Source organism: Strix uralensis, chromosome 5, assembly GCF_047716275.1.
Source record: "Strix uralensis isolate ZFMK-TIS-50842 chromosome 5, bStrUra1, whole genome shotgun sequence".
Classification (NCBI taxonomy): domain Eukaryota; kingdom Metazoa; phylum Chordata; class Aves; order Strigiformes; family Strigidae; genus Strix; species Strix uralensis.
In genome coordinates, this window is record NC_133976.1 from 88248653 (window position 1) to 88273779 (window position 25127).

General features: G+C 39.9%; 1 protein-coding gene across 3 annotated transcripts in view; it reads right to left on the minus strand.

Annotated features, from left to right (window-relative positions):
• ARHGAP8 (Rho GTPase activating protein 8) overlaps positions 1–25127 on the minus strand; it is an 82325-nt gene that overhangs the window by 52856 nt on the left and 4342 nt on the right. For all 3 annotated transcript variants that reach the window (XM_074872139.1, XM_074872137.1, XM_074872138.1), the window contains exons 2-4: positions 18262–18373; positions 6107–6218; positions 2703–2840 (exon numbers count right to left, since the gene is read on the minus strand). In XM_074872139.1, coding sequence (XP_074728240.1) covers positions 2703–2840; positions 6107–6143 — 175 coding nt within the window. In that variant the 5' untranslated portion in view covers positions 6144–6218; positions 18262–18373. The remainder of the gene's footprint in view (positions 1–2702; positions 2841–6106; positions 6219–18261; positions 18374–25127) is intronic.

Genomic DNA, 25127 nt, shown 5'->3' on the forward strand with positions numbered 1-25127 from the left:
TTAATTATAAACTAGGAACAAATCATTTAAAAATTATGTGTTTCAAAAGGGAATGGCCTTTTCCAAGATGCAAAGGAGATCTGAAGAGCTCATCCTTCCCTCACTTGAATCTAAGCCCAGAAAACACTCAAACCTGACTCCACTGGGGACAGGAAGGTCTTGTTTCGTGGAGGTGAAGCATGTCCTTGGATCACAGTTCACCTTCCCCATGTTCTGGAGTCACACGCACACCTCTGCGTTCTCCTTTTCCCTGCCACATTCACAGCTGCTTTTGAGGTGCAGACTGCCTTCTGAAGCACGGTTCCTGACCTTTAAACTGTCCAGTAAACTTGCAAAATTCCATCATATATTTCTGACTGAAATGGCAGCTAGTCAGTCTTTTCTGAGCTTAAACAATGGCTAGGGGACTTTCTTCCCTACAAACGACTGCAGTATTAAGGATAAAACCATCAGAGATAATCCAACATTTCAGTCAAGATTCATCTTGTGAACATCTCCCTTTGCTCCGGTGAATTTAAACCAGGATTATACTTAATGTTTGGGCTTTATTCCAAACAAACACTGATAAGGAGCAAGTTACAGAACGAAACTATGGAAGCTACAGGTAGGTCTCTTTAAAATACACTGTGGCTTTCGCTTTACTAAAGTGAAGCACATTCCTGTTCTGTAACACAGGAATAAGGCATAAGATGAAGCCAGGCGGGACTGCTCGGGGAAGGGCAGGCTGGTTATCATTCTGTCCCCACCACATGTTCTTTGTTTCACCAGCAGTGAAGGCATGAATATTTTAAAGGTGCTGTTCCAGTATATTTCATCTTCTCATTTCAAAAATTTTCCCCTTTTTCGAGTCCCCCCATGATTTTAACTCTTCCAAGTCAAATGACAGAGCCCTTCTGAGACCACGGAAGTTATAGTTTTTGTTTGCCTTGGTAGTAAGTAAACTCTTTATTTATTTATTTATTTTTAAATCAGCAGGGAATGTCTTATTGGTCAGTCAAGGCCAACTTAATCAGATTGCCAACTTGTCCCCTTTTCCCCCAGTCTGGAGGGATGGAGAAAAGGAGCTTTGTCTAAGCACAGGCTCAGGGGTTTCAGCTTATCACCCAGCAGCCCTGCCCATAGCTGCAAAAATCACAATGGTTCTTCCAAGGAAAATAAGCACACAAGGACCCTTCAGAATTAACACCAGCTAAAACAGACAAACACCAAGCGCTTATGACTTCCAGGGCAGCTTTGAGTAAACGATGAATGAGGAGCAACAGCACACATTTACTAAATAGTTGTGTATGATTAAATTTGAAACAGTACATGGCCAATCACAATTTCATGTCGAGTATACTAGCAGGAGAAAAAAAAAAGTCTTGAAGATCTCTTTTAAAGTGCTATCATGTAGCACTGCCTAATATAGCAGATGGAAGAGGTTCTTAGGTGGACAGTTATAGTGACTCTGGTGTATCCAGTGTGTCTGTTAACACATCTATTTCACACTTTGTCAGTTTGATTTCAATGGTTTCATTAATAACTTCATATCTTGGCATTTCCCCTATCCCAAAGCTGGGGCTTAAGTGAGAAACATCCTAGTGGGTTAGCAGGTAGTAGCTTCTGAATCACAGGAATGGGAATCTGTTATTCCCTTGTTTATCTGAGTGTTAATGCTGGGGCGGGGTAGTTTTAAAGAAGGTAAAAAATATTATCCTGTATATAACTAGCTTCAAGAAGAAAAGTTACTATGGGTAAAATTCTACTCCCACTATAAGTCTGAAGACAAATTGCCACAGATTTCACTGCCCTAGACAATCATACTTCACCAGAGGACTGATTTTGCTAAAGTTGATATTCACCTGGATAACATGGCTCCAATTCAGGAAGGTACCCGAGTTATAAAATTCTTGAGGAATCATAATCTAGGCTCAGTAAAGTATGCAGTACAAAAAGTATGCACAATATGACACAATCTTAGACTTCATTAGGATGAGCAGTGTTAAATAACACTACTTATGTCTTATTGTACACACTTCTTTAGTTCAGGATTGTGATTATCAGTACGATTTTAACAAGCACATCGATGCCAGAAATAAGCCAAAAGGAAAAAAATATGTAATGAGTTCTTTAAAGAGGTGCTTTTATATCATAAATATGCCCACATGTCTTATACATTGCCAGAATGTTTTAAAAATAAGTAACTGCGAACATGAAATGATCCAATATTTAACTATGCTATGTACCCATAGCTCCTCTCCCTGTCACAACAGAAAGTCAGGTGATAAACGCAGTTAACATTTACTTCAACAGTTTCCTTTCTGCCTTTTGTTAGTTTTTATACAGTAACCCATATCTCTTCAGTTGCACACCCTTTCCAGGGCAGACTAGAAAAATTATTATGTGTGGCTACACAACAATTCAGGTTACTCAGAAAACAAAACAGCTTATCACAAATAAAGTACAGATCTGTTACAGCCACAGTTAGGCCTCAGATTATAATATATTGCTATAGTTATATTTTAAAGCAAGATTAAGCTCAAATATTTGGCTCATAATTCATCTGCAGAAGAGCACCAAGTTCACATATTACTATTCAGCTGCTTTTCAGGATGAAGGCTGAAAGCATCAACATTATTCCTATGCATCACCTTGAGGAGTACAGTGAGAAAAATGTGGTAAGGGATGTAGTAAGGTAAAGCCATAGCATCTTCCACACGTACCTGCTAACTGAATGATGCCATGTCTCGCAACATCATAGTAGGGGTGATTGATATTTAGCTCAGGATCTTCAAGTGGTGGAGGCATAAATGTTTCCTCCTGTTCTGACTGTGTATTTTCCACTTCATCTTTCTGCAGTTCTAAAGGAGCAAGCAAGAATGCTTAAGTGCTGATGAACAGAGAAAAATTTTGCCTCCAATATATTTCTGGAGGGCTGAATTTTAGCTCAGTTCGACAAAAACACAGGCCTTTATCACCATTTGTTGCAGTTTCAAATCGGTTCCTTGTTCTTTACCCTTCCCTGTGTGTGGGAAAAGCAACCCTTCAGTATCTCAAAGGAACCTCCACATCCTCCTTTAGATTAATATCTACTGTGATGCTCACAAAAATCTCGACAATGACTGGACAGCTGGCACACTGTGACCTTGCTATTCATGACTGCTGGTGTTGTCTCATCTACACTCCCACAATCTGCTTGTTGTATCCATCTCCAGCTTCTTGCCTTTTATTTCAGGGTTGCCCAAACGGAGAAGTCAAAGTTTCAGTATGTGAACATGTGCGATGACAGCTACTCCCCAATAAGCCCCCGTGTGAACGCTCTCTGGGAACAGACCCACCACTTAGCGTAAAGGTAGCAAACCGCAAACAAATCTCCATCTCGCCTCCCCCAAAATCCACTGTTTCCTTGAAATCCTTTAACCTGTGGAACTTGCAACAGGCAAGGCAGCCAAATGTCCATCCAGCGTGTAACTCCGGCTAGAGGCCAAGCAAAGGTGCAAAAGTCTGCTCAAAGCCCAGTAAGACCAATGGGAATTCTTCCCCCAACTTCAGTGGAATCTGGACTAGATCCTAGAATTAAAATCTACTCGGCACTGAAATGACCAACACAAGGTCAATTGATCTTGTTCCAGGGTTTTTTGGTTTTGGTTTGGTTCGGTTTTTTTTCCAAGTTTTTTCCAAAGTGTTGTAAGGTTCAAGAAGAGCTGATCCTAAGTACATATCCAAATGAACACAGATTCTGGGATAATTACTGTCACTAATGATTCTACACAATTCAAATTTATGCTTTCTAGAAACTGACAGGAACAACATTAAATTGACACACTAACACACAAGTGTCTTGGTGGCTTAAGAGAAGAAAAGGCACACGTAAAGAGAAAAATTAAACGTCCTGATAAGGTGCAGCACCCCCGGCACACCATCCATCTCTGTTTATCACGCAAGTTTTAATAAGGTAGAATTAACAGTTTTACCTATAACATTATTAGTGCCACTTTTAAAAGTGCTTCAAGAACATTTTGCCTCCTGATCATCTACATATTTCATATGCCCTGTCTTGCACCACGCAAGACACACTAGGGCAGACAGAATATATTAAGTATTGATTTCAGCCAGATTTATGTGCCAGTAGCTAATAAGCGTTAGAGAAAAACTCTTACTAAATATTTCTGAATGCTTTCCACTCACAGTTTCTCAGTATCTTTCGTCCTATAAACAGCCACATGAAAGCTTTATTGTCTCATTTTTAACTTGATTTGTACCAAAAATGCATTTCACAAGGATGAAAAATGCTACTAGTGGCTGGGCTTCTCAAAGACAAAGAGGAGTCAGGAACACGTGTACTACTTTTACATTACTTTATGTCTGAATTCACACTAAAGCCTCCTCAAAAAATAAATCAGCAGCCCCACGGCGGAAAAAAAAAAAAAAGATCTGTCTTTAGAAATACATCATTAGAGTCCTCTTCATACACACAAAAAGTTTAAATTATTATTATCTCAAAAATGTGTATTTTTCTGCCCTTTAAAAGTGTATCATACATAAAAAGCTACACTAACCTTAACTGGAAAAATGTTATTTCACATTAAAGAATGTTTTTGTCCCAAGAGCTGGGAAGAATAACATAAACATAATGCAGTCTATGAATTTCACAGTTTTTTCCTTTTTAAAAATATTTAAGTCATATTAAAACTCAGAACAAGGAAAACACTACTTTGTTTATTGGGTTGGGTTTTTTTTTTTTTTCCATGTCTGAGCACTGTAACCTCTCAAGTAACAAAGTTTCAAAAGGGAGAGAGAAAAAGAAATAGAAAATGTTGGTCTGTGGGAATGTGAAGCAGGAGCTGTAAACCATTTACATAATCCACTGAAACTTAACAGGCTTTATTAAAAGTGAAATGTATATTCAAGTTGAACACAAAAGAAACAACCAATATGTTAACTGCAGCCTTTGACACAGAGAGGCAGAGGCTAACTCCTTCTGTAAAAAAGTATTTTGTACTATGCATAAAACCAGACAGGTTTCCAAAAAGCAGGGGTAAGGATTTGTACAAAGGATAGATATCAAGCTAACAGGCTTTGAGATGTGCCAAAGAACTAGAAAAGCAAAGTAAATACATATGACCATTTGTACTGCACTCGTTCACAGGGACTAAAGAAGTCCCAGCAGTAATCATATCTGCTGAAAAGCTAGTTAACCCCAACCTAAGCAGCATAATTCTCTGTACGTTCTTTTTCCTTTTTTTTTTTTTTTTCCCTTAAAAAAACATGTGAATGAGAGGACTGGAGCTCAGGAGATGTTTAATAAACCCAAATAAAAAAGAAGATTCATTGTTCCAAACTGAGGGATACCTCAGCTCCATTTTTCTCCTGCAAATGACAGAGGAGTTTATTGCCCTGCTCCATGAGCTACAGCAGAGGATCATCTGTTACTATTCACACTTTTATGGCTGTTTAACCCAGGCTGGGAGACAACACGAGGGGCCTGATCCAGAGCCTGTTGAGGCTGAGGGGAAAATTGCTTCCAGTGGGCTTTGAAGCAGGCCCTGGGAGTGAAAAAGCTGCTCCTGGAAGTCATGATCTGGGGAAATCAGAGCTAAGGTGAGGGACAGGGAAACAGAGGCAGGGGGCAAAGGGTTGGGGAAGATCTGGAAGAGTCTTGCTCTGGGGCTCAGCCTGGCATTCTCAAAAACTTAAGGAAAAAAAAAAAATGTAATGCTGATCTTTCAAAATGATGAGGCCCCTAATGTCATGTTCAGATTGCTCAGCTCCACTAACATCTTTGGAGATAACATGCAATCCAGCAATCTCTACGCTTTCAATACTTGTCTGTTTGGAGTAATGACTCCCATTTGTGCCACAATATGTGATGATGGCGATATTCCAATAGCCTAGAATTGCACTAGGAACATCTACCAATAATTCATAAAAACTGCATGTATTAAACTAACCTTCAACCCTAATGGTTTAATAGGATACACATCAGTACAGTGGCTGTAAGTCATATTGGATTGCTCCAAGGAGTATTACAAAATGTTGGTGAAGCCTCTCACTTACCGAAGATGCTCTATTAAATCACCTGTAACTCCACACAGATGCCATTTGAAGTATAATAAAAATTATTTACCTATTTCAGCTAACTTCTCATAGTCAATCTCAGACATGTTTCCCCTTAGGAACAAGCCTATGCAGATCTGGCTAACTGATTCTTGAAGGATGAAATGGTCCTTGGGTCAACCCTACAAAAATAAACAAAAGTTGCTGTTATCACAATGTGGCATATTTTACCCACCATACAGATATAAAGAGGCAACAAAAAAACCCCAACCCAAAAATCCCAATTATTGTTGAGGAACCAGCTCATCGGCACATGGCCACCATTTTCGTACAACACAGGGTATTATAAAAGTATTTTAAAACAGCTGTCCAAAAAAAGGCAAGATACGTATAACAACAAGACTTTCAACAAATTGACCTGTTTATTTCAGGGGGTTGTTCTTCCAAATACTTACATATTACACATTTTTAATGATAGACATCAGAATTGCAGATTAATTCACTTCTGGAAACAACTTAAACCTTAATTTTTTTCTTAATTTTATTTCTCTAATGAAGAAGATATATATATCCCCCTACTCTCACACCAAAGTCACTTATTCTGCAGCAGTTTTAAGTTTTATTACAGGAAACATTCTATGCCTCATGTTTCACATGAAAAAGCTTCATGAAAATTTCAAGTGAGCATTAACATATAAAAAACTGAAAAAACAGCAGTTCCTGTGCGTAATCACTGCTTTTTGTCAAATGCTCTGTGGAGCGCTTTGTAAACAGAATACTAAGTAACACACCCAAAGTGAGCATCAGGAGCAAAGAATACAATTTAGAAGATGTGTTTCCCCAAGCAGCTGCTCCAAAAAGCAAAATAAGTACTTTCCTTAAATTAAAAATCCAGACTTGGGTGCGGAGGTAAGAAAGAAATTGAGCTTTTATGATGCTCCTTTTAATTTAAAACCCCTGGTTTATACCAGTTTGGTTTCACCTAAACATGTTAAATAAAAAGAAAACAGGTAAATTCATGGCTTGGTTGTTGAAAAAAGGCATACACGAGCGTGACGTTCTCCTCTGCCAAGAGGTTAGATTTTATATTGCTCCTTCAAAGCACTGAAACTGGAAATTATAAACAAAGACCAGACAGTTTGCCTGCTCGCTGCTGCCCACTCTGCACAGCCCAAAGCTTAAGGACGTTTTTTCCAGACCCACAATGCTGAAAGCTAGATACCATCCTTGGGGTTTTATAAACCAGAGGAAGGATATGGAAGTACATAAGGATATAAGAAGTTTTCTAGAAATAAAATGCACATCAACAAAGTAAGTAAATGTCTGTTTAATTATAAGCATATGTTTACCTGTTTTCCTGAGGAGGGGTTAGTCATGGGAGCGACCACAGGTACTACTCGTACCTGTGAACTAGAGCCGGGCTCTAACAGGCAAAGTCTGGCCTTTGGGTTTTGGTTTATGCAGGGCAAAACACATTTGCATCCTGGTATATGACTACAGCTCCCAAGTACTACAGTAAAACAAGTACCTGCTAGCCATCATCATCTTTAAAAGAGCTTCTGATGGCTAATCAAGGTTTTCCATAAATTTTCAAAACATTTCACAGATCTGATACTAATGTAATAGTAATTATCACCAAAGGCAACCATGCATTTCCATAACTTGCTGCACTGCAGACAAAATATAAACGTGGGTCTAACACTTTGAAGATTTTCAAACACTTACCAACTATTTTATAACAATCTTATTTGTTTCTCGTTGAAAATAATTATCTCCATTGACAGGAAACTCTCAATTTAAAAGCACATACACAAGAAAAAGTCCCATTAAGTTCAAAAGAGAAAACTACGCAATTTCTCACTGAGCAACAATTTTCTTTAAAAAATGAAAGCAATTCTGGGACAGATATATTTCACTTCATGTCAATTTTAACACATGGTATTCAAATTATAATTCCATTGTTGTTTTTAAATTATGATGCAAAAAAAAAATATTTAGTGATTGATATTCCAACCAGTAATTAATTTGTTTATTATTATTCTGAGTGGTATTTAGACATTTCTAAAATTAACAATTAGCAACAAGTGTGATAATGCATTTTTTTTAGAAACTGATTTGTGGCAGGTATTGTAGATGATTTAGTAATTGATATATTTTGCTCAGAACTACTTGGCATATCATCTGATCACATGTACCTCCGATGGTCAGGAGTAAATGGCACGTAAGTATCTACTTTGAATAAACAAAATTTAAAAGTGTTTTTGAAGCAAAGTGTAGTTGCAAAAAAAGGAAAGCTGACTTTTTCTATCTTATCTGAACAATTTCCTCCCGGCATTTTTTTCCTAAACGAAATGTTTACATTTTGTAGGAAAGTAATGCTACTGAGAAGTTTTCAAGGGGCTCCAAATTCAACCTACACCTCACAACTGTATTCACTCCTCAGCCTCCAACTCCACCGAGTATTTCGAGCAGGCCTTTCTGCTCTTTGCTCAAGCTGGAACTTGACCACAATAAGCTCTTTGTGACTTATTTTCTGTTACGTTTTTCAATTTAGTTTTCATAGACTACCACCTGCATTCTGCCAAACTTTCAGAACAAAGAAAGGCAATGTTCAATATATCTGATCTTCACAGACTTCATCCCAACCAAATATTTCCCAAAGCTCTTATAAGGAAATGGGGCTCTACTTTCCTTCTAAAGTACCTATTTACAACAGGCCTTTCCATCCTATTGAATTCTAACTGTAAATCATAAATAAAATCATAAGTCATAAAAACGAGGCTATATCTTTGACACTAGAATGCTTTTCAGATGACGTGAGTAATGAAAGTCTCAATGAATTGATGGAACAGGGGAAAAAAGCTCTTTCTTTGAGCCCCCGCTTGAAATAAAAAAAAAAAAAAAAAAGATACAATCCTGCTGCATAGCATGGAACAAAAACCAATTTCTCCTTGATGCTAATTGCTAATGCTGCAGTTAGAAGTAGTGGCTCAATCTAAAGAGGAAAGATTTAAATCTCTCCCAAAACCTGTCGAAAAACATCTGGCTTTTGAACAGCAAAGTTACTGTACAAGGGAGAGCAACTACGATAGCGTTAAAACATTTGCAAACATTTAACACAAAGTTACTAAGAAGCTAGAAATAATTTAGATGGAATCAAAGAATAAGGGAAATGGGGAAGAAACCATCTGCCTGGTTTTCAGCTTACTGTTCCCTTGGGGCAGCAATTAGAAAGTTTCCAGTTACAAGACAAATTTACTGTAGCACCCTCGGAAATTGATTTCCCGTTGACCACAGCATTCTCTGTTCCTAGGAGATAACATAATCTCCTTAATAGCATTCCATGCTACCTAGCACTGTTTCTAGTAAACTGTCAGATTTAGTGCCTTCCCCCACCTCACCCCACCAAAAAGGCAGTAAAAAAAAGCTCTGAAAAGAGCCAAACTACAAGCCTTTTATTAATAATAGAAATTTGGAAGTATTTTATAAAATACCACATCCTATATCCCTCCACAGGCAAGGTTATTACTTACTGACATCCCTAAAAGAGCATTACTTTATCGAAAATGAAGGCAGTCACGCATGCAGAACTGCTTGATAATGAACTTGCATCTACGGATAGCCCAAACAAAGGCGAGGGATTGCTCCCAACATTTGTCAAGACGCAGATGTCTTTGATGCCTATTCTTTTTGTTCACTCAGCTGTCAGATATAGTCTTCTTCAAATTTAAATAGTGTGGTTTCTCTTTTTTTTTTTTTTCTTTTTCCCCCTGATCTTCTTGCCTTCCACTGATACTCTTTGTTACTTTTAAAAGGTGTGACACAGCTCACTGTGTAACATCAGTCTGCAATTTACATTTTGATAGGATGAGAAGTCTGTGTAAACCCGGTATTTGCTAAGGGGTATCGTCTACCAAACCAGGTAAAGTGATTTCAGAAGATTATTTTATTATTTATAATACCGCAGGAACTTTGCTATGGAGTTTATAAACCCAGCAACACATGAGCGGAGTGCATAACGTACTTGTGAGAAGTGTACTCAAAACATCCTCCTTTTCTTCCACAAGGTTCTCTGCACTAAATAGTACTTTTCCTCAGTGTACTTCCTACACAATGTCTACCAAAACCAGTGTCCATATTCAGCATTAGCAGTTGGTTGCAGGTATTTGACATCATTTATTTCCATATTCTTTATTGACCTACCATTCTTTGTTGGCAATACCTTGGTGAGAATCAGCTAGGCCACGCACAGCAAGCAGACACCAGGCTGCCAGCGAGAGCACACAGGGCTGCAGTTCTCATTTTAAGGACTGATTTGGGGCTAGTTCAGCTAATGTCAAAAGCCTGCCTTGCTACTTGGAGGGCCTGTCACAACCTAGAACACTTTTCATGGCAGAATCAATAAAATCAAGAGGATTACCGTATTTCCACATACGCACCGCATGGATCAGCTTTTTAAAAGGCAACTCTGGTTCAACAGCAAAGCAGCTGCACACCCATGGAAGTAACGTGAGTGGTACAGCTGATGGCAGCTTCCCTTCACCACCCACCACCTCTTCACAGCCTTTTCCTCCAACAAGCTCCCCGTCCCAGATCCCAGATTTCTGCTGCAGCAGCACTAATGCCCAGCCAACTATTCCTGTTCTTCCAGCTTCTGCTGCCTATTTTGTGCAAAATGCTCTGAGGGTGGGCTACCTAAGGGTATGGAGTACATACTCACTCAAAATAACAGTATTTTTTAACGGTGGTGTTGAGATCTGCATCACAGGTGAAAATATGGAAAACCCTTTCTTCTTCGCAGTTTCAACAAATTATCATACCATAGAAACTCTGAAGTTTTACTTGGCAGCATAAAGTGGGTTTGTTTTTAAACCTATCAGTGCCAAACTAACACTTCCCAGCTACCTTTTTTCTTCTCTCACCCTCTCTTCTCTCTTGTTTCTCGTTCTGTCAGGCCACTGCTTATACCCTGTGTGTGTAACCCAACTGATAGCAGAGGTTTGCACGCAGGACCCAGATTCCCCTAAACTGCTGTATGCATGCGGTATTGTATTTCCCCTAGGATAATAAAAAACAAACCCAGCACTTTTCCTGTGAGAGCTGGTGCCTCCTTTGCCTTCCCAGCATCACGAGTGTGGGCAATGCACCGCTACCACTGCACCCTGCGAGGCTGCAGGCAGTGATCTTACCCCTGGACTCGGCACTGGTGAGGCCGCCCCTCGATGAGTGGGTTCAGTTTTGGGCCCCTCACTCCAAAAAGGTCATTGAATGACTCGAGCGTGTCCAGAGAAGGGCAACGGAGCTGGTGCAGGGTCTGGAGCACAGGTCTGATGGGGAGCGGCTGAGGGAACTGGGGGGGTTTAGTCTGGAGAAGAGGAGGCTGAGGGGAGACCTCATGGCCCTCTACAACTCCCTGAAAGGAGGGTGCAGAGAGGGGGGATGAGTCTCTTGACCCAAGGAACCAGCGCCAGGACAAGAGGGAATGGCCTCAAGCTGCACCAGGGCAGGGTCAGACTGGCTCTTAGGAAGTATTTCTTTGCAGAAGGGGTTGTTGGGCGTTGGAATGGGCTGCCCAGGGCAGGGGGGGAGTCCCCATCCCTGGAGGGGTTGAAGAGTCGGGTTGACCCAGTGCTGAGGGATCTGGTGGAGTTGAGAACGGTCGGTGTGAGGTTCATGGTTGGACTGGAGGATCTTCAAGGTCTTTTCCAACCGAGATGATGCTGGGATTCTGTAGGGAGGAGATGCGGTACAGCTCTGCTTGCCAGCACCAAGGGATGAAGGAAGAGGGAGCCTACACCCTACAGCCATGCTCTCCGGTGTACCTGACAGCAGCTTCCATCTTTTGGAGAATATACAGGGTCCTAAAGTCTGGCCTGTGCGATAGCGATGAGCAGATGTGTGATGTCAACACCTGACTGTAGCCACCAGGCTGAGCAGATCCGAAATGGCAAGAATACAAGCCAAGAGACGGAAGGATGAAACCATTCTTAAAATAAAGTGGGTCTCCTGTTTGCTGCAATGCCTCCTCCTGCCACGCCGAGGGCCGGTACAGATCCACCCCACAGGCTGGAGTCCCCAGCTTGGCGAGGCTGTCGGCCGTGTAGCGAGGCTTTGGAGCAGCGAGCAAAGCTGGGCGGCTGCCCCTCCGGTTCTGCACGGAACTGAAATACCCTTTTCAAAATGAAAACACCGTGAAGCCTCGAAAAGTCAATATTCTAGTGTTACTTCCACACGTCAATATTGATGAGAAGTGTTACTGAACCCTGAAATTCAGGAAAATTTAAACAGCCTTGATTTTATTAAGTTTTCCATTTGGGCTCTCATCCCAAATTAATTTTACTACTGAAGTAAGTTCCACTGATTTTGGTGCAGTAAAGATAAAAATACACAAATCCCTAGAACTGGCCACATTCCTCTGCAACTTCAAAACATTTTTAACCAAACTTTCCATGAAAAGTTCATTTTCAAAGGAAAAAGTAATTTGAAGGACAATGATACACAGATTGGTAAATTATTATTTACAATTAGACAATTATTATTTTGAAAAGTTCAATGCAAGTTTACAAAAGGTTATTCAACTATGTAGGGATATTTGAATCAACTTTAAAAGCATAATTGCTATACTTAATTGCATCTACGTAAATTGATTTCCATATCACTTAAGACACAAAAATTTCTAATATTTTGCTTTAAATTTTAGCATGACATATTCCTGCAAATGTTCAGCATTTGCCTTGTGCATTAATATTAACATGGTTTGGGTTCTTACATGTTGAGTTGACACCTCTGTTCTTTCAGAATTAACAAAAACAGTAGAGAATTTATAATGGTCCAAACCACCCATCTCCATACAAAATAACACCGTGCTGTAGCATCAGTACACTGTCCCAGAAATAACTTAAGAACTTAACTGGTTTTAAGGCTGAGATGAATATATTATGTTAAAATGGAAAAGTAAAAATTAAAATTAAATGCATATGGCCTCAAAAAGAATCCAAAGACTTTATCCTTTCTATATCACATTAGTTTGGGAGATTTTGAGCTGCTTTTCATATAATGACCAGAGAAGGAGCACACACAAAGGCTAATTCCTGCAATGGATTGAGACACAGCCTTGAAAATCAGAAAGAAAGGAAGACAGTCTTCCTGTCACGAGTCTCTGTGCTCTATCATACCAAGTTACACACTGATCAAACAGCACTGATTTCTCTGAAAGCAATTTTCTACTAGGCTCATCCATTCAGCGCTCGGAAAACAGGAGAACAGCATTTACTTGGTGATGGTATAGATTGTCCTAAACTTGGAAAGAAGCCCAAGTTCATGCAGCTGTTTTTTGGGGTTTTTTTGTTTTTGTTTTTGGGTTTTTTTCAGTATTTACTCCTGCATAAATACTACAGCATTATTCTTTAATTACCCAACCCCTCAAACAGCTGAATTGCTTTGTTTCTTTGGTATTTTGAAGCCCCAGGGAAATGTGGCTTTGCTCCTCAGAGCACATCTGCCCTGGAAATCTGAGCCACGAAAAAATAACTCTCCACGGAAGAGCCGCCCGGTGCCATGCAGAAATCCTGGCTGGTGTCTCACCCTGGCAGAGCCATTCTCATGGATAGCGTGCGATGGGTATTTGGCCGCTCTGTGGGCCTCCCCCCCACAGCACACGACTCCCCTACAGAGCCTGCACCCCAAACCCTAGTTCCCTACGCCCAGGCGTTACTGCTCTTAGGTCTAGGGAGTCTGGTTTTGATGCCAGTTTTTGCTGGCAACTCACCCGTGGCTTTTTGTGCTTTCACTCTTTTAACACTCCCACTTCAAGATGGGATGGGATAATCCTCTTTTCTGTTCAGCCACACACCAACTCACTGGTAAACCTGCTCCTCGCTAGCAGTGTGAAGAAGGAGGGGGAGTTGGGGACCTGCTATTTGCAGTTCCCTCCATGACTGTGTTTTTAGTCACACTTCTTTGTGCCATTCAAGCGGCTCTGTACTCCTCCTTTAATTTAACTCCTCTCTCTTTGTTTTCCTGTCTTCCCATCCACCAAGTGCCTCCTTTCCCCTTCTTTCTGTCTGGCCCTCCCCTTTGTTCATCTCTTTGTTTTCGTTTCCACCACAATTCTCTTGTTTTCCATCTTCTCCCTAGTTCCTTTACCCTGTCTTAGCTCTCTGTGCATAACTTTTCACCTGCAACCACCACCAAATCTGCTGGTTAACCGAGCCTTCTGCTTTGCTGATGTCCAAGTTCTCCTGCCTGAAGTTCTCTCTCTTCTCATCTCTCCCACTCTCAGCACAATTAAATTTCAAGCTCTCAGGCTGCATATGAATAAATGAACCTCCGAGGTTGCAGACCCTCCAGGAACAAAGGGAATGGAAAGTCCGTAACTGCAAAAAAGGTCTTTCTTTAGCCCACTACATTTCCTACTGCTACTCTGATATTTGTTAGAACAGAATTCTGTCTGAAACTTGCAGGCAGATCTTCTTTTATTTGTACAACTTCCTAAATTATTAAGGCTTAAGAAGTCATCCCACTATGCTTTTTCTGCTTAAACTGTTAATGGTGAAACCTGATTGAATGAGTAAATTTGAATGAGTGTTTGTATTCCCTTAGTAGTTACAATTATCCTGGCAACTACAGCTGCAATTTTCTAAGCAACAGTTTTCATTTCTGATACAGTGTTTGTTGAAGCTTGATGGCTCAATAACCTGGTACGCAAACAACTTCCATCACTGAGCTACCAGTGTGAATACAAAGCAAACTATGTTCACCACATGGATGTATAGCAGCAAAGATAGGAAAGACCAGAAAGAGTAAGCACTTTTATCAAAGAAGAAGATAAATGTAATTTTGAAGCATCCTCTTAAAACCTGTTGGTTCGAACCTTGTTTAGAACAAAAATTTATTAACGGTGAAGGGAGGGGAGGAGGTCCCTGCCTGCTCTATTGTACTTGTTCTGAAGATAAATCAGACTTCAGTTTCCAATGCCATCAACTAGGTAATTTTTAACCAGTACTGCATTCATTTAAAGCAAACATCCACTGTATATAAAATAGATAAAGCACCATTTGCTACACTGTGCAAGAAAGTGAATTCTCAGCAGGGTGGATGGTAAACACTGTGTAGCACACTCCTGAAGTGAGAAGTTGAGTTTTTGTTGGACAGAATTATGTCTCCTCTCTGAGAGAGCCTTGAGGGAGAACAATGTATTCATTAGGGTGGCTTTTTTTACACATACACATGTGTTTGTATATAAGAAAATTTAGAACATCATTATCTAAAATAGTACAGATGCTGGAGTGGGAAAAAGATACAAAAGTACAGGGTTACTGCCTAGGGCAGCACAATCACACCCTTCCTGCCACGGGGGCTGTGTTGTGGTTTGGGACATCCTGGGCCATGAACCACCCCCATGGATGCATAAACCCCACTCTGTCCACTCCTGCCTTTCCTCCAAGAGCTGTCTCTGGACCACAGGCTGCCACGAGCCCTCACTCACCTAATAAAACATTTTCCCACAGTTATATAGAGTGTCCAACCTCAAAGTATACTGCAGCTTGCCCACCTCTGTTAATGCTTGGGATCACCTCTGATGCAGGACTGCAGCAGGCAGGTAAACACCGAGCAGGTTATACTTGGAACCTACAAGTTCTAGTAGACTGCCCATCACTAGTTTTCCTCCTCTACTGGGAAACCAGTGATGCATTGCCATTTCATTGTCCATGAAATCTGTAAGCCTGGTCTCTTCCCCCTGCCCTGCCATCCCTTCTCTGCTGGAAGGAGTCAAAAATCTATTTATAGGTGAGAATTAAGCATGTCAGAGTGAAATAAAACTTGTTTCCCTACTGCATATAAATATCTGCATGTATCAGTCATTCCCAGTTCTGAAAGCACTGAAGTAAAGGGATTATTTCTACCCATTACTAGCAAAGAGGTTTTGGAAATACTCTTTTGTTGTCTGAAACAGCGCAGCTATTTTCTTATCACATCCACTCGTTCATCTGGCACAGTGCAACCGCATGGAAGAAAAAAAGTGCCTAATGTATAACCAATTAACAGAAAGCCATGTATGCTTGCTGTATCATTAGGACAAAATTATCTGAACATGGATAAGTGGCTGCAATATTACACACTACACCACCATTTTTTGATTCAGTGTAAATGTTTATTGACTAAACAAAGATTACTATAATGTAATCATAATAAACATTAATGATCAGTCATCTATGGAACTTGCTCTCTAAATTAATATACCGTAATACACACTAATGTGGCAGAATTATGTTGGGCTGAACTCATGTTTAACTAGCGCTTCCGTCTCAAGGGATTACACACTTTCAGTTGCAGACAAGTATATTTTTAAGACCGTGTTTTTTAATTAAATTAATCTGACAAGTTACTGGACAAAGGGTTGGTGCGTTATGATAAAAAGGGGTTTTTTAATTGCATAATTATTCACTGGGGATTCCTCCGGCTGGAATAAATTAGGGCTTTTACAATAAATTAATATTCTTCCTATATTTATGCAACACAGGCCAACGTCTCCAGTTCTTGTCAAGATGTAGCAATACCCAGGTTTACCACCACTCCTCCCACCTCCGAGTGCACCAAATGAAATAGTACAGGACGAGAGTTCCAGGAGCCATTTTATACACATAGCCCATGTTTAATTATTAACCCCAATTCAACATCAAGTTAAACGATGGTAAAAGTACCTATCATTCCACTGTTTCTCCATCTGCACTGGATTATTTCTGAATCGGTGCACTGAAGACCCAGATAGTTGTTAGTTTGCCCGAAACAATTATTTCTCCATTAATTCACAAGTATTAAGATTAAACATTTTCTGTCTGGCCAATTTGTAAGTTATCATAACATACTGTGCAAGCCTGGTAGCGTTTTACTACAAGATTTCAACGCACCACATCCCTGAAGCTGCCAAAGCAGTCTAGTAAGTGTTTCAGATGAGAACTCAGTCATTGATCTGCTTGTGCCAAGGGGCTCAGGAGGGCCCAAAATGGTTCATGGGTTTGATACCAGCAATATAATCGAGCAGCAACAACCACCACTTCAAATCTAACCTCGAACCCAACTTCCCTCCTGTTGTGGTTTATCCCCAGCCAGCAAGTAAGCACCACGCAGCTGTTTGCTCACTCCTCCCCCCTCCCAGTGGGATGGGGAGAAGAATCAAAACAAAAGTAAAAATCACAGGTTGAGATAAGAACAGTTTAATAACTAAAATCAAATGTAATAATAGTAGTAATGAAAAGGAATATAACAAAAAGAAATAAACCGCAGGAAAAGACGAGTGATGCCCAGTGCAGCTGCTCCCCACCCGCTGACCGATGCCTGAGCAGCGATCGGCCCCTCCCGGCCAACTCCCCCCCGTTTCTGTACTGAGCAGGATGTTCTATGGTCTGGAGTAGCCCTTTGGCTAGTTGGGGCCAGCTCTCCTGGCCGTGCTCCCTCCCAGCTTCTTGTGCACCCGCCTGCTGGCAGCACACGGGCAAGTGAGAAGTCCTTAACTCGGGATAAACACTAAACAACAACTAAAACATCAGTGTGTCAGCAACATTATTCTCACACTAAATCCAAAACCCAGCACTGTACCGGCTACTAGGAAGAAAATTAACTCTACTCCAGCCGAAAACAGGACACTTCCATATTCAGTCCACCTCAAATTTCCCCTCTATTCACATCAGCACACCCCATCCTCAGAATCTTAATTTTTAAAATCACATCCCTTGCTAGATTTCTATAGATGCTTTGGAATTACAACTGAACAAACATTGAAAAACAATTTTACATTTCAAGAGCTTCAACTGCTTTCTTGATGTTAGAATTGTAAAGACTATGTTAAAATGTTTCTTGCTCATCTTGCCACCAAAACTAAAACTCAGTAGCAACTCATACACACTATATTTTGATGGCTTTTGTCAGCAAAATTTTGTGATAGGTAATGTTTGTGGAAGAGCACAAAGAATTCTTGTATGTGCAAAACTGCAGAATAAAATAATAAATTTGCCAGGCAAGAGTATGGAGTAACGGGAACTAGAAGAAGAAAAAGAAATCAAGGAGTAAAGGGAGGAAAAGGCAGCTCTTTCCATACTAAACTGTAAAGGCTGGAAAAAAAACCAAAACAACCCTGAAGTTAGACTTAAAAGTTTGAGATACAGTAAAAGGCTTCCTCCCCTGTGTTTGCTATCCCCGTGTCTTTTAGAGGTGTAATTCTCTTACCTGGTATGGCACACAGAAGACTAGCTCCAAAAAGACTAGCTAAAATCTGCATGAGAAGCATCCCGTGTCGTGGTGCAATGATACATCAAGCGTGACTTTCACGTTCCCTGTACTGGATCAGAAAAAACTGAAGTCACATGAAAGAAAGAGAAGACATGGCATAAATTAACTGTATGAATCCAAATTTGTTCAAACAATTTTCATAGGTTAATTTTTTTATTGGAAAGATTTATGTGGCATCAAGTATCTCTTGTCCTCCCAAAGCTGACATAAACAAGGATTTACACATTTTTGCTGCCTTGATGTACTTGGACTAAATTGACAGAAATGGGATTTGGCATCTGGATGTGGATCAAATTTTTATTGCTGGCTGATGTGCTTCCATGTATATCTGGTCATTCTGACTGTGGAACCACTGCCCCATTATAAAGGCTTCTACCCTGAAGACTTCATCACCTTATGCAAAGGTATTTGTCTACATTCATGCATGTTACAGAGCAGTTCTCAGGTAAAAGATTGTAGAAGAAGAAATGAAGCGATAGCAGTAGCATGGTAGGTGAAATGACAACTTATCATTAGGAACGGGATTCTGTGACCAGACCTTAACAAAAGCCAACTTCAAAAGAAATCTTGTTAATCCCCTACTGTAACATAAAATTACTTTCTGTCATTGCAGCTGGTTTATTACCTTTCTCTCTTTAACTGCGCCCCCAAACAGGCACAGATTATCATTTTAGGAAAGAATCAAAATTTCTAACATCTGGAAAATAATAAATCCTATTTCCCACGTAAGAAATCTAACACTGGTAACATATTGCAGGGATGATGCATATTAGCCTATTAATCTCCATGAAACACAACTAGAAGCTCTTCGGAGGTACTTAACACCACTGGTACCTGGATCTTTTTAAACTTTCAAACATACACACGCCAACTGCTACACAAATCCAAAGATACAAGTGCATCAGTTGTACACGCACTTACTTAAACCTATGCTAACCTCTAACAAGACCACATTGCTCATTCATTATTCTTCTCTGTCAGCACATCCCATAAAAGGAAAACATACAGAAATTTTATATTACTTACACATTGAAGAAGTCTTTACTGTTGCTACACTCTATAGTGTTGTTACAGGCTACAGTACTACTACAACAGAAGCGAGGCAGAAGTCTGAATTTAAGCAAAACAGAGAGGGAAACATACTGGTTTTTATTAAATCCAAAAATGCAGCAGGGTTAAAAAACAACTGGTAGGTTTTCAGGCACTCAAGCCCTTCAGGTGACCTGAAAGGGAAGTTTGTGCACCCAGCAACTTACCATATTATGCGTCCTTCAACAACATTCCCTTTGATGTGTTTAATAAATATTTAATAAGCAGTATGTAAACATTGAAGCACAGAGCATGAGAAAAAAACAAGGACAAGGATACTGTAAGTCAGCTGTGGAAAATACCAAGGCCACTTACTGAGGAGAAGAACATACAAATTACTCATTAATGCAATGATCAGAAGTAAAAAAGGTTACCAGGTCTTCACCTCTCACTGCCATAATTCAAAATTAAACCTTTTCAATAAATCCCTAGTTTTTCTTGAACATTTATACTCTTTCCAAGAATGTGGACACACAGCTTACCTCACCAGAAACACTTTACACACTTGCTTTACCAACATGGTTGGCAAGAAAAATATTATTTCTTTAGAATGATTAATCTATGTGCTGTGTTTGGCTTAGCTGTTGGCCATAATCAATAAATGACATATAAAACAGACAGAATGAGTATTACTAAGCCAGCTTTTTTTTTTTTTTTTTTAAGAAGCAGCTTAGATGGCAAACCCTGTATAGAATTCAAGGCCAGGATGAAGAAGCCTTCCATTCTCTCAGAGGGTCCATTAAAATTATACAGCACCCACACACAAAAAAACCCAAACAACAAAACCCAAAACAAAACAAAAATCAGCCTTGCACACTGCTTACCAGATTAGCTTTCAGGAACACTCAAGCATAAAATTTGAGAATCCCATCAATGCAACAAAGCATTTGATAGCATACTCTGCCTTCTTCCAAACATGGATTATTTTCCTTTTTTTCACTTTTATTTATAAATTAAGAACACACACCTGTAAGTCACTTGCCATATCTCCATGTAAAATGGATATACAGCCCTATTAGGTCCAGCTTGAGGAAATCATTCGGGACAGCTATTATGCACCAGCTCACATATACACTCAACAGAAGTCCAGCTAAAATGAATTCTGTGTTCAAGGTTTTCATGAATCAATGCCTCGAAGAAGCGTTAGCTGCTTGATTAATCAAGAGGCAGTTCTGCCACTCTTCACCTAATCGGATCTTGCCACTCTTGGCTCATGTTGAGATTTATTTTGCTTCAAAGTACTTTCACAGGTACCAGGATTACAATGAAATTTGGTTCCACTCCCCACTGACTACAGCTGCTAGAACCAAAACCTTCAACTTGTGCCCACCTGGTAGATACTGGGTGAAAATAAACGGAACTCCTCAAGGAGCACCGTACTATTCAGTGTCAGGGACGGTATCGCAGCAGAGCTCTTTATGAGCTTCAGTTGAAAAGTGACATTCAGGAGTAAAGTACTATTGCTTTTTCATCCAGTCTTTGGTATATGACTTCTAATGATTCCCCTCTTTCTTTTTTCATAGCTTTAGTCAGGCTTCTGTAGGCTTTCATGAGGCTTCTTAAACATTAGCGTAAATTTTTCTCCCCATCTGACTTTAAAATCCTCCGTAAGTTATCCCAAGGGCAGATAAAGATCATTTGGGTCTAGAGTCAATTCATTCACACTTTCCGTCTGCTGGGAAAGAGAGAAGAGAGAGGAAATAAAAAAGAAACTGAAAGGTGAATTTCTAATAATATAGTTTATAATAATTGGGTTCTACTACATCTATGGCTGAAACAAGAAGCTATTTTAACCAAAGGCATCTTTTAATTAAAATGACATTTCTATCCAAAAACTTTTACCTACTGTTGGTACAATTAAGAGCAAAGGTAATGAAAAATTAAGGATAAGATTTTTCCCCAGTTTTCCCCCCAATTTCTTTCTTTTAGTTTGTACGTTTAATGATTTCTAGTTGGTATCATTCTATGCTTGGATGTCTTCAGGGACTTTTCGGCAACAACCAGTTTCTTTGCATGGGTCTTTTGCAGAAGGGAGAGAAACTTCTTAAGCGATAAAACAATAAGGGATGAGAAAAGTTACCAGGTTGTCAGAGGAAATAAGAAATGCAGTATGTGAAGCTAATTACAATTAATTACTAGCTTTCAGGTTCGTATCAGTGTCATTCTTTCTATTTTAACTGCAGCAAATCATTACATATTTATACATGGGATGTCACCAGGTCACAGTGAACAATCAGTGAGGCCACCACACCCAGAACTAAACACTCATACAAAAGAGACCTTTAACATCATGTGCATTTGTATAACACCAATATGCAGTACTACAAGCTCTACTTGCAAAGACAGTTGTTGAATCAAGCACAAACAATTTTTGTTTCATTTTTCCTGCAGTATTTTCCTTTGCAAGTCTTAATAATGTATCTTTTATTCTGACTTGTAGGCTTCTGACTGCAAAGATAAGGTTACAACCGTGAGTTTGTCAAGTCTGCTTAATCTTTCTGTCCAGCAAAACAGTCTGTAGAGTAAGTCCAGATGCGGAGACAAACAAAGCTGCAAACATAACCACAACTTGCTCTGCTACCTGAACACTGTCGCGGAAGAATCTTCCTACCATTAGGTAAGATCAAAAAACCACTGCTAAATAAACAAGACCCAGCGGACATATCGGAGCGGGAAGATGCAACTAAGCCTTCAGGCACTGGTTATTTCTGGCCTCAGAGTTTAACAGGAAAACTTGCCTCCAGGTTTGACGGCATCCATGCATACAGAGTGAGATTCTGTGCCCGAGGAAATCACCACTGTAACGCACACTGAACTTGTAACTCGCACTGATCTCAACCGAGTTGGAATAGGGTTCCACTCCTATGTTGTCAGGTATTTTCCTTCCAAGCATAGGATCACTGCTTATAATAAAAACTCTCCTTCTGAGGAATTTGAGAGTTATCGAACTTCTAGGGCAAGTCACCCCTCACCCCCGCAGCACCCAGGTTCAGCAGGGGACTCCCTAGCATCCCACCAGCTAACATTCAACAAGCAGGTTGAAGCTGCCAGTTCTCAACTTCTAAAACCCAAGAGGCAAACCCCATAAACCTCAACCGATCGAGTATTTTTCAGACAAGTGACCTTTTCATTCCCATTTCATACAGTAAGTGACAATTAAGCCCTACATTCATGCAAAAGAGCTCAGTTATAACAAACTGAGATTGAAAGTTAAAGCTACCACAGTTTCTGTGCTACCACATATCGAAGCTAGATCAAAATGCTGCTAGGAGCACCAGTGTTCTCTGAGGCTACAGAGGTCAGCCCTTAGTGCGTAGCCTTTGTTCAAAGCCAGCTCTGTAGGGAACATGCCAAACTTCTGAATTTCAGCCTCAAACTCAAGCTTCAAGCGAGTGGCTTCTCAAGTTTGGGACAGCTTCACAAGAAGAGAAAGGAGAGTGAGATTTAGAGAAAAAAAGCCCATAAAACTCTTAACTTTTTTCACTGTTTCAATTCATTTACATATTTAGCACGTGTAAACACATGAAAGATTATACATATAGCAAACAAAATCATTTTTGCACTTTTTTTGCCACACATGGTAGATTAAAATACTGAATGATAATAGTAAAGATGGATGTGGAAAGCCTGTGAACAGAAACACCTTGGTCTTTCCAATATCTTGTATGACAGGTTATTTATGCATTCTTCCGTAATAATTCAATGTCTTCTTAAAAATAAGAATGGACTCACTACCTTTATGTTCTGAATCTTCTCTAGTTCTTCTTAGTTATGTGATAAAAGATACCATGAAGTATTGCAGAATGTTGCATGCGGTACGCTGGTTTCTGAGCGTGCACATTATTGTGTGCTTACAGACCTCGTATTCAGTGGGCTAATAAATGACAAGGAATAGGTTTTCTTTAAAGTTCAGACATGGCTCTATAGCTTTTTAGCTGGTAGGTATCTCAGTGGAAAATTTTTAGTAGACATGCATGTGTGTGTGCATAAAGCAACACAGGTTTAAGAGAACATCATCAGACAAAACAGGAATAGTGTAGATTATATGATAGCAGGAGTGTATTAAGAAGATGTGGATATTTACAGAGATTCTTCATTGGTACTGGGAGGTGGGGGGAAAGACTTATTTCCGCATACAACCTTGCAACTTTTTCCTGTGCATCCCTCTTCACACCTTGCCCAAGTTTGCCACGCCTATCACTTGTGAGTCTGGGCTGGCCAGCAAAATCCCCACTGAGGGCTACCACGAGGGCATACAAATGCCCGAGAATTCTGTAAGCAGTTTAAGGTTTAATTTGTTTTGTTTTGTTTTAAAATGTCTATCTGCAGAAACTTGGTATATGTTGTGACTCGTTACATGTTATCTTCATTGTGCTATGCTGTCACCGTATGTCGCTATGTCAGAGAACGCCACTGTATGTCACACAACAGCTGATTCCTGCTGAATGTTCTTAAGTTCTGACATTCCTGCAGCATCACACCAAAGATAGTGTATTCCCTGATGGTTGTGTGAGCTGTATAGAACAGGAAGCTCAAAGTCTTCAGCAGGCTTAATTTCAAAGTTAGAAAAACTTAATGAAATACAAGCACTGCAGAGCACACAGTGACAGCTATAGTCTTTGCTAAGAAATTACAGTGAAAAGAAATATTGCTAGAATAATTGATGTAAAAAAGTATAAAAGATACCTTCAGAATGAACAAATCAACAAAAAAGCCCTTAAGGCAGACATCACTGAACGGCAATGAAGTTACACTGTTGGGCATTTTCTTTACTATGGACAGGACTGGTATCACAGCCTCGTTGGTATCACCTGAAACTTCCAAGCCCGAGACCCTATTTTCAGTTCTTCACAACTTTATTTGTGGGTTGAAATTTTCCAACCTCGAAAGCATGCGAGTAAGATGGGAGTTCAGAAGGGTTACTGAGAAGGCTAAGTGAAAGAAATGGGATTTGAACAAGATAAAGAGAAGAGATGAGATAGGAAAGAAGTTGAATGAGTCCCAACTGGGGATAATAAGCAGAAAATCTGTGCTCACTAATGTAGCTTGAAATGAAACCCAAGATTGTTCTGTCACACCATTTTTTTTTTTTTCCTATCAGCACATCAGCGGTTACATCCTCTTACATTGCTTGGCCTGAGAAAGAGCAACCTACAATTGCTATCAGTTATTCCATCACATCAAGACTCAGAAGTCCGTACAGCTAATCTTGAGGTTCAGACTTGATCACGACCTACACTGGTGTCAATATGATCCTACAATAGAATTCCCATGTTTTTTAAAATTAAAAGTTTATATGTGGATACAAAGCCATAGAGTTTGTTACAAGAATATCAATGCACTTTCTAAGCCTAAAACGGAAACCTTCCGGAACACCAGAGATGAGTTTGCCTCAACAATGTGATTTTAGGTCTCTATGCATACGCACAAAGACTTATTTTTAATTACAGGCGCAGAACAGTATTTTTTCTTTCCACGTAATTCTTTCTTCAGCTTCTGCACAGGAGAATGTGATCTGAAGAACCACCGTTCATTTCTAATGAAAAGATGATTGTCTTTCCCTCTTGTTAAGTAAATGTAGTGGATGTAGTCACAGAGGCAAGGCTTGCGTGAAGGTAAGAGGAGATGATCTGGAATCCATTTTCGCCTCTGCCAACGATTTCCAATGAGACACTTTGCAAGTCATTAAACAAAACTCTTAGAGATTTGAAGAC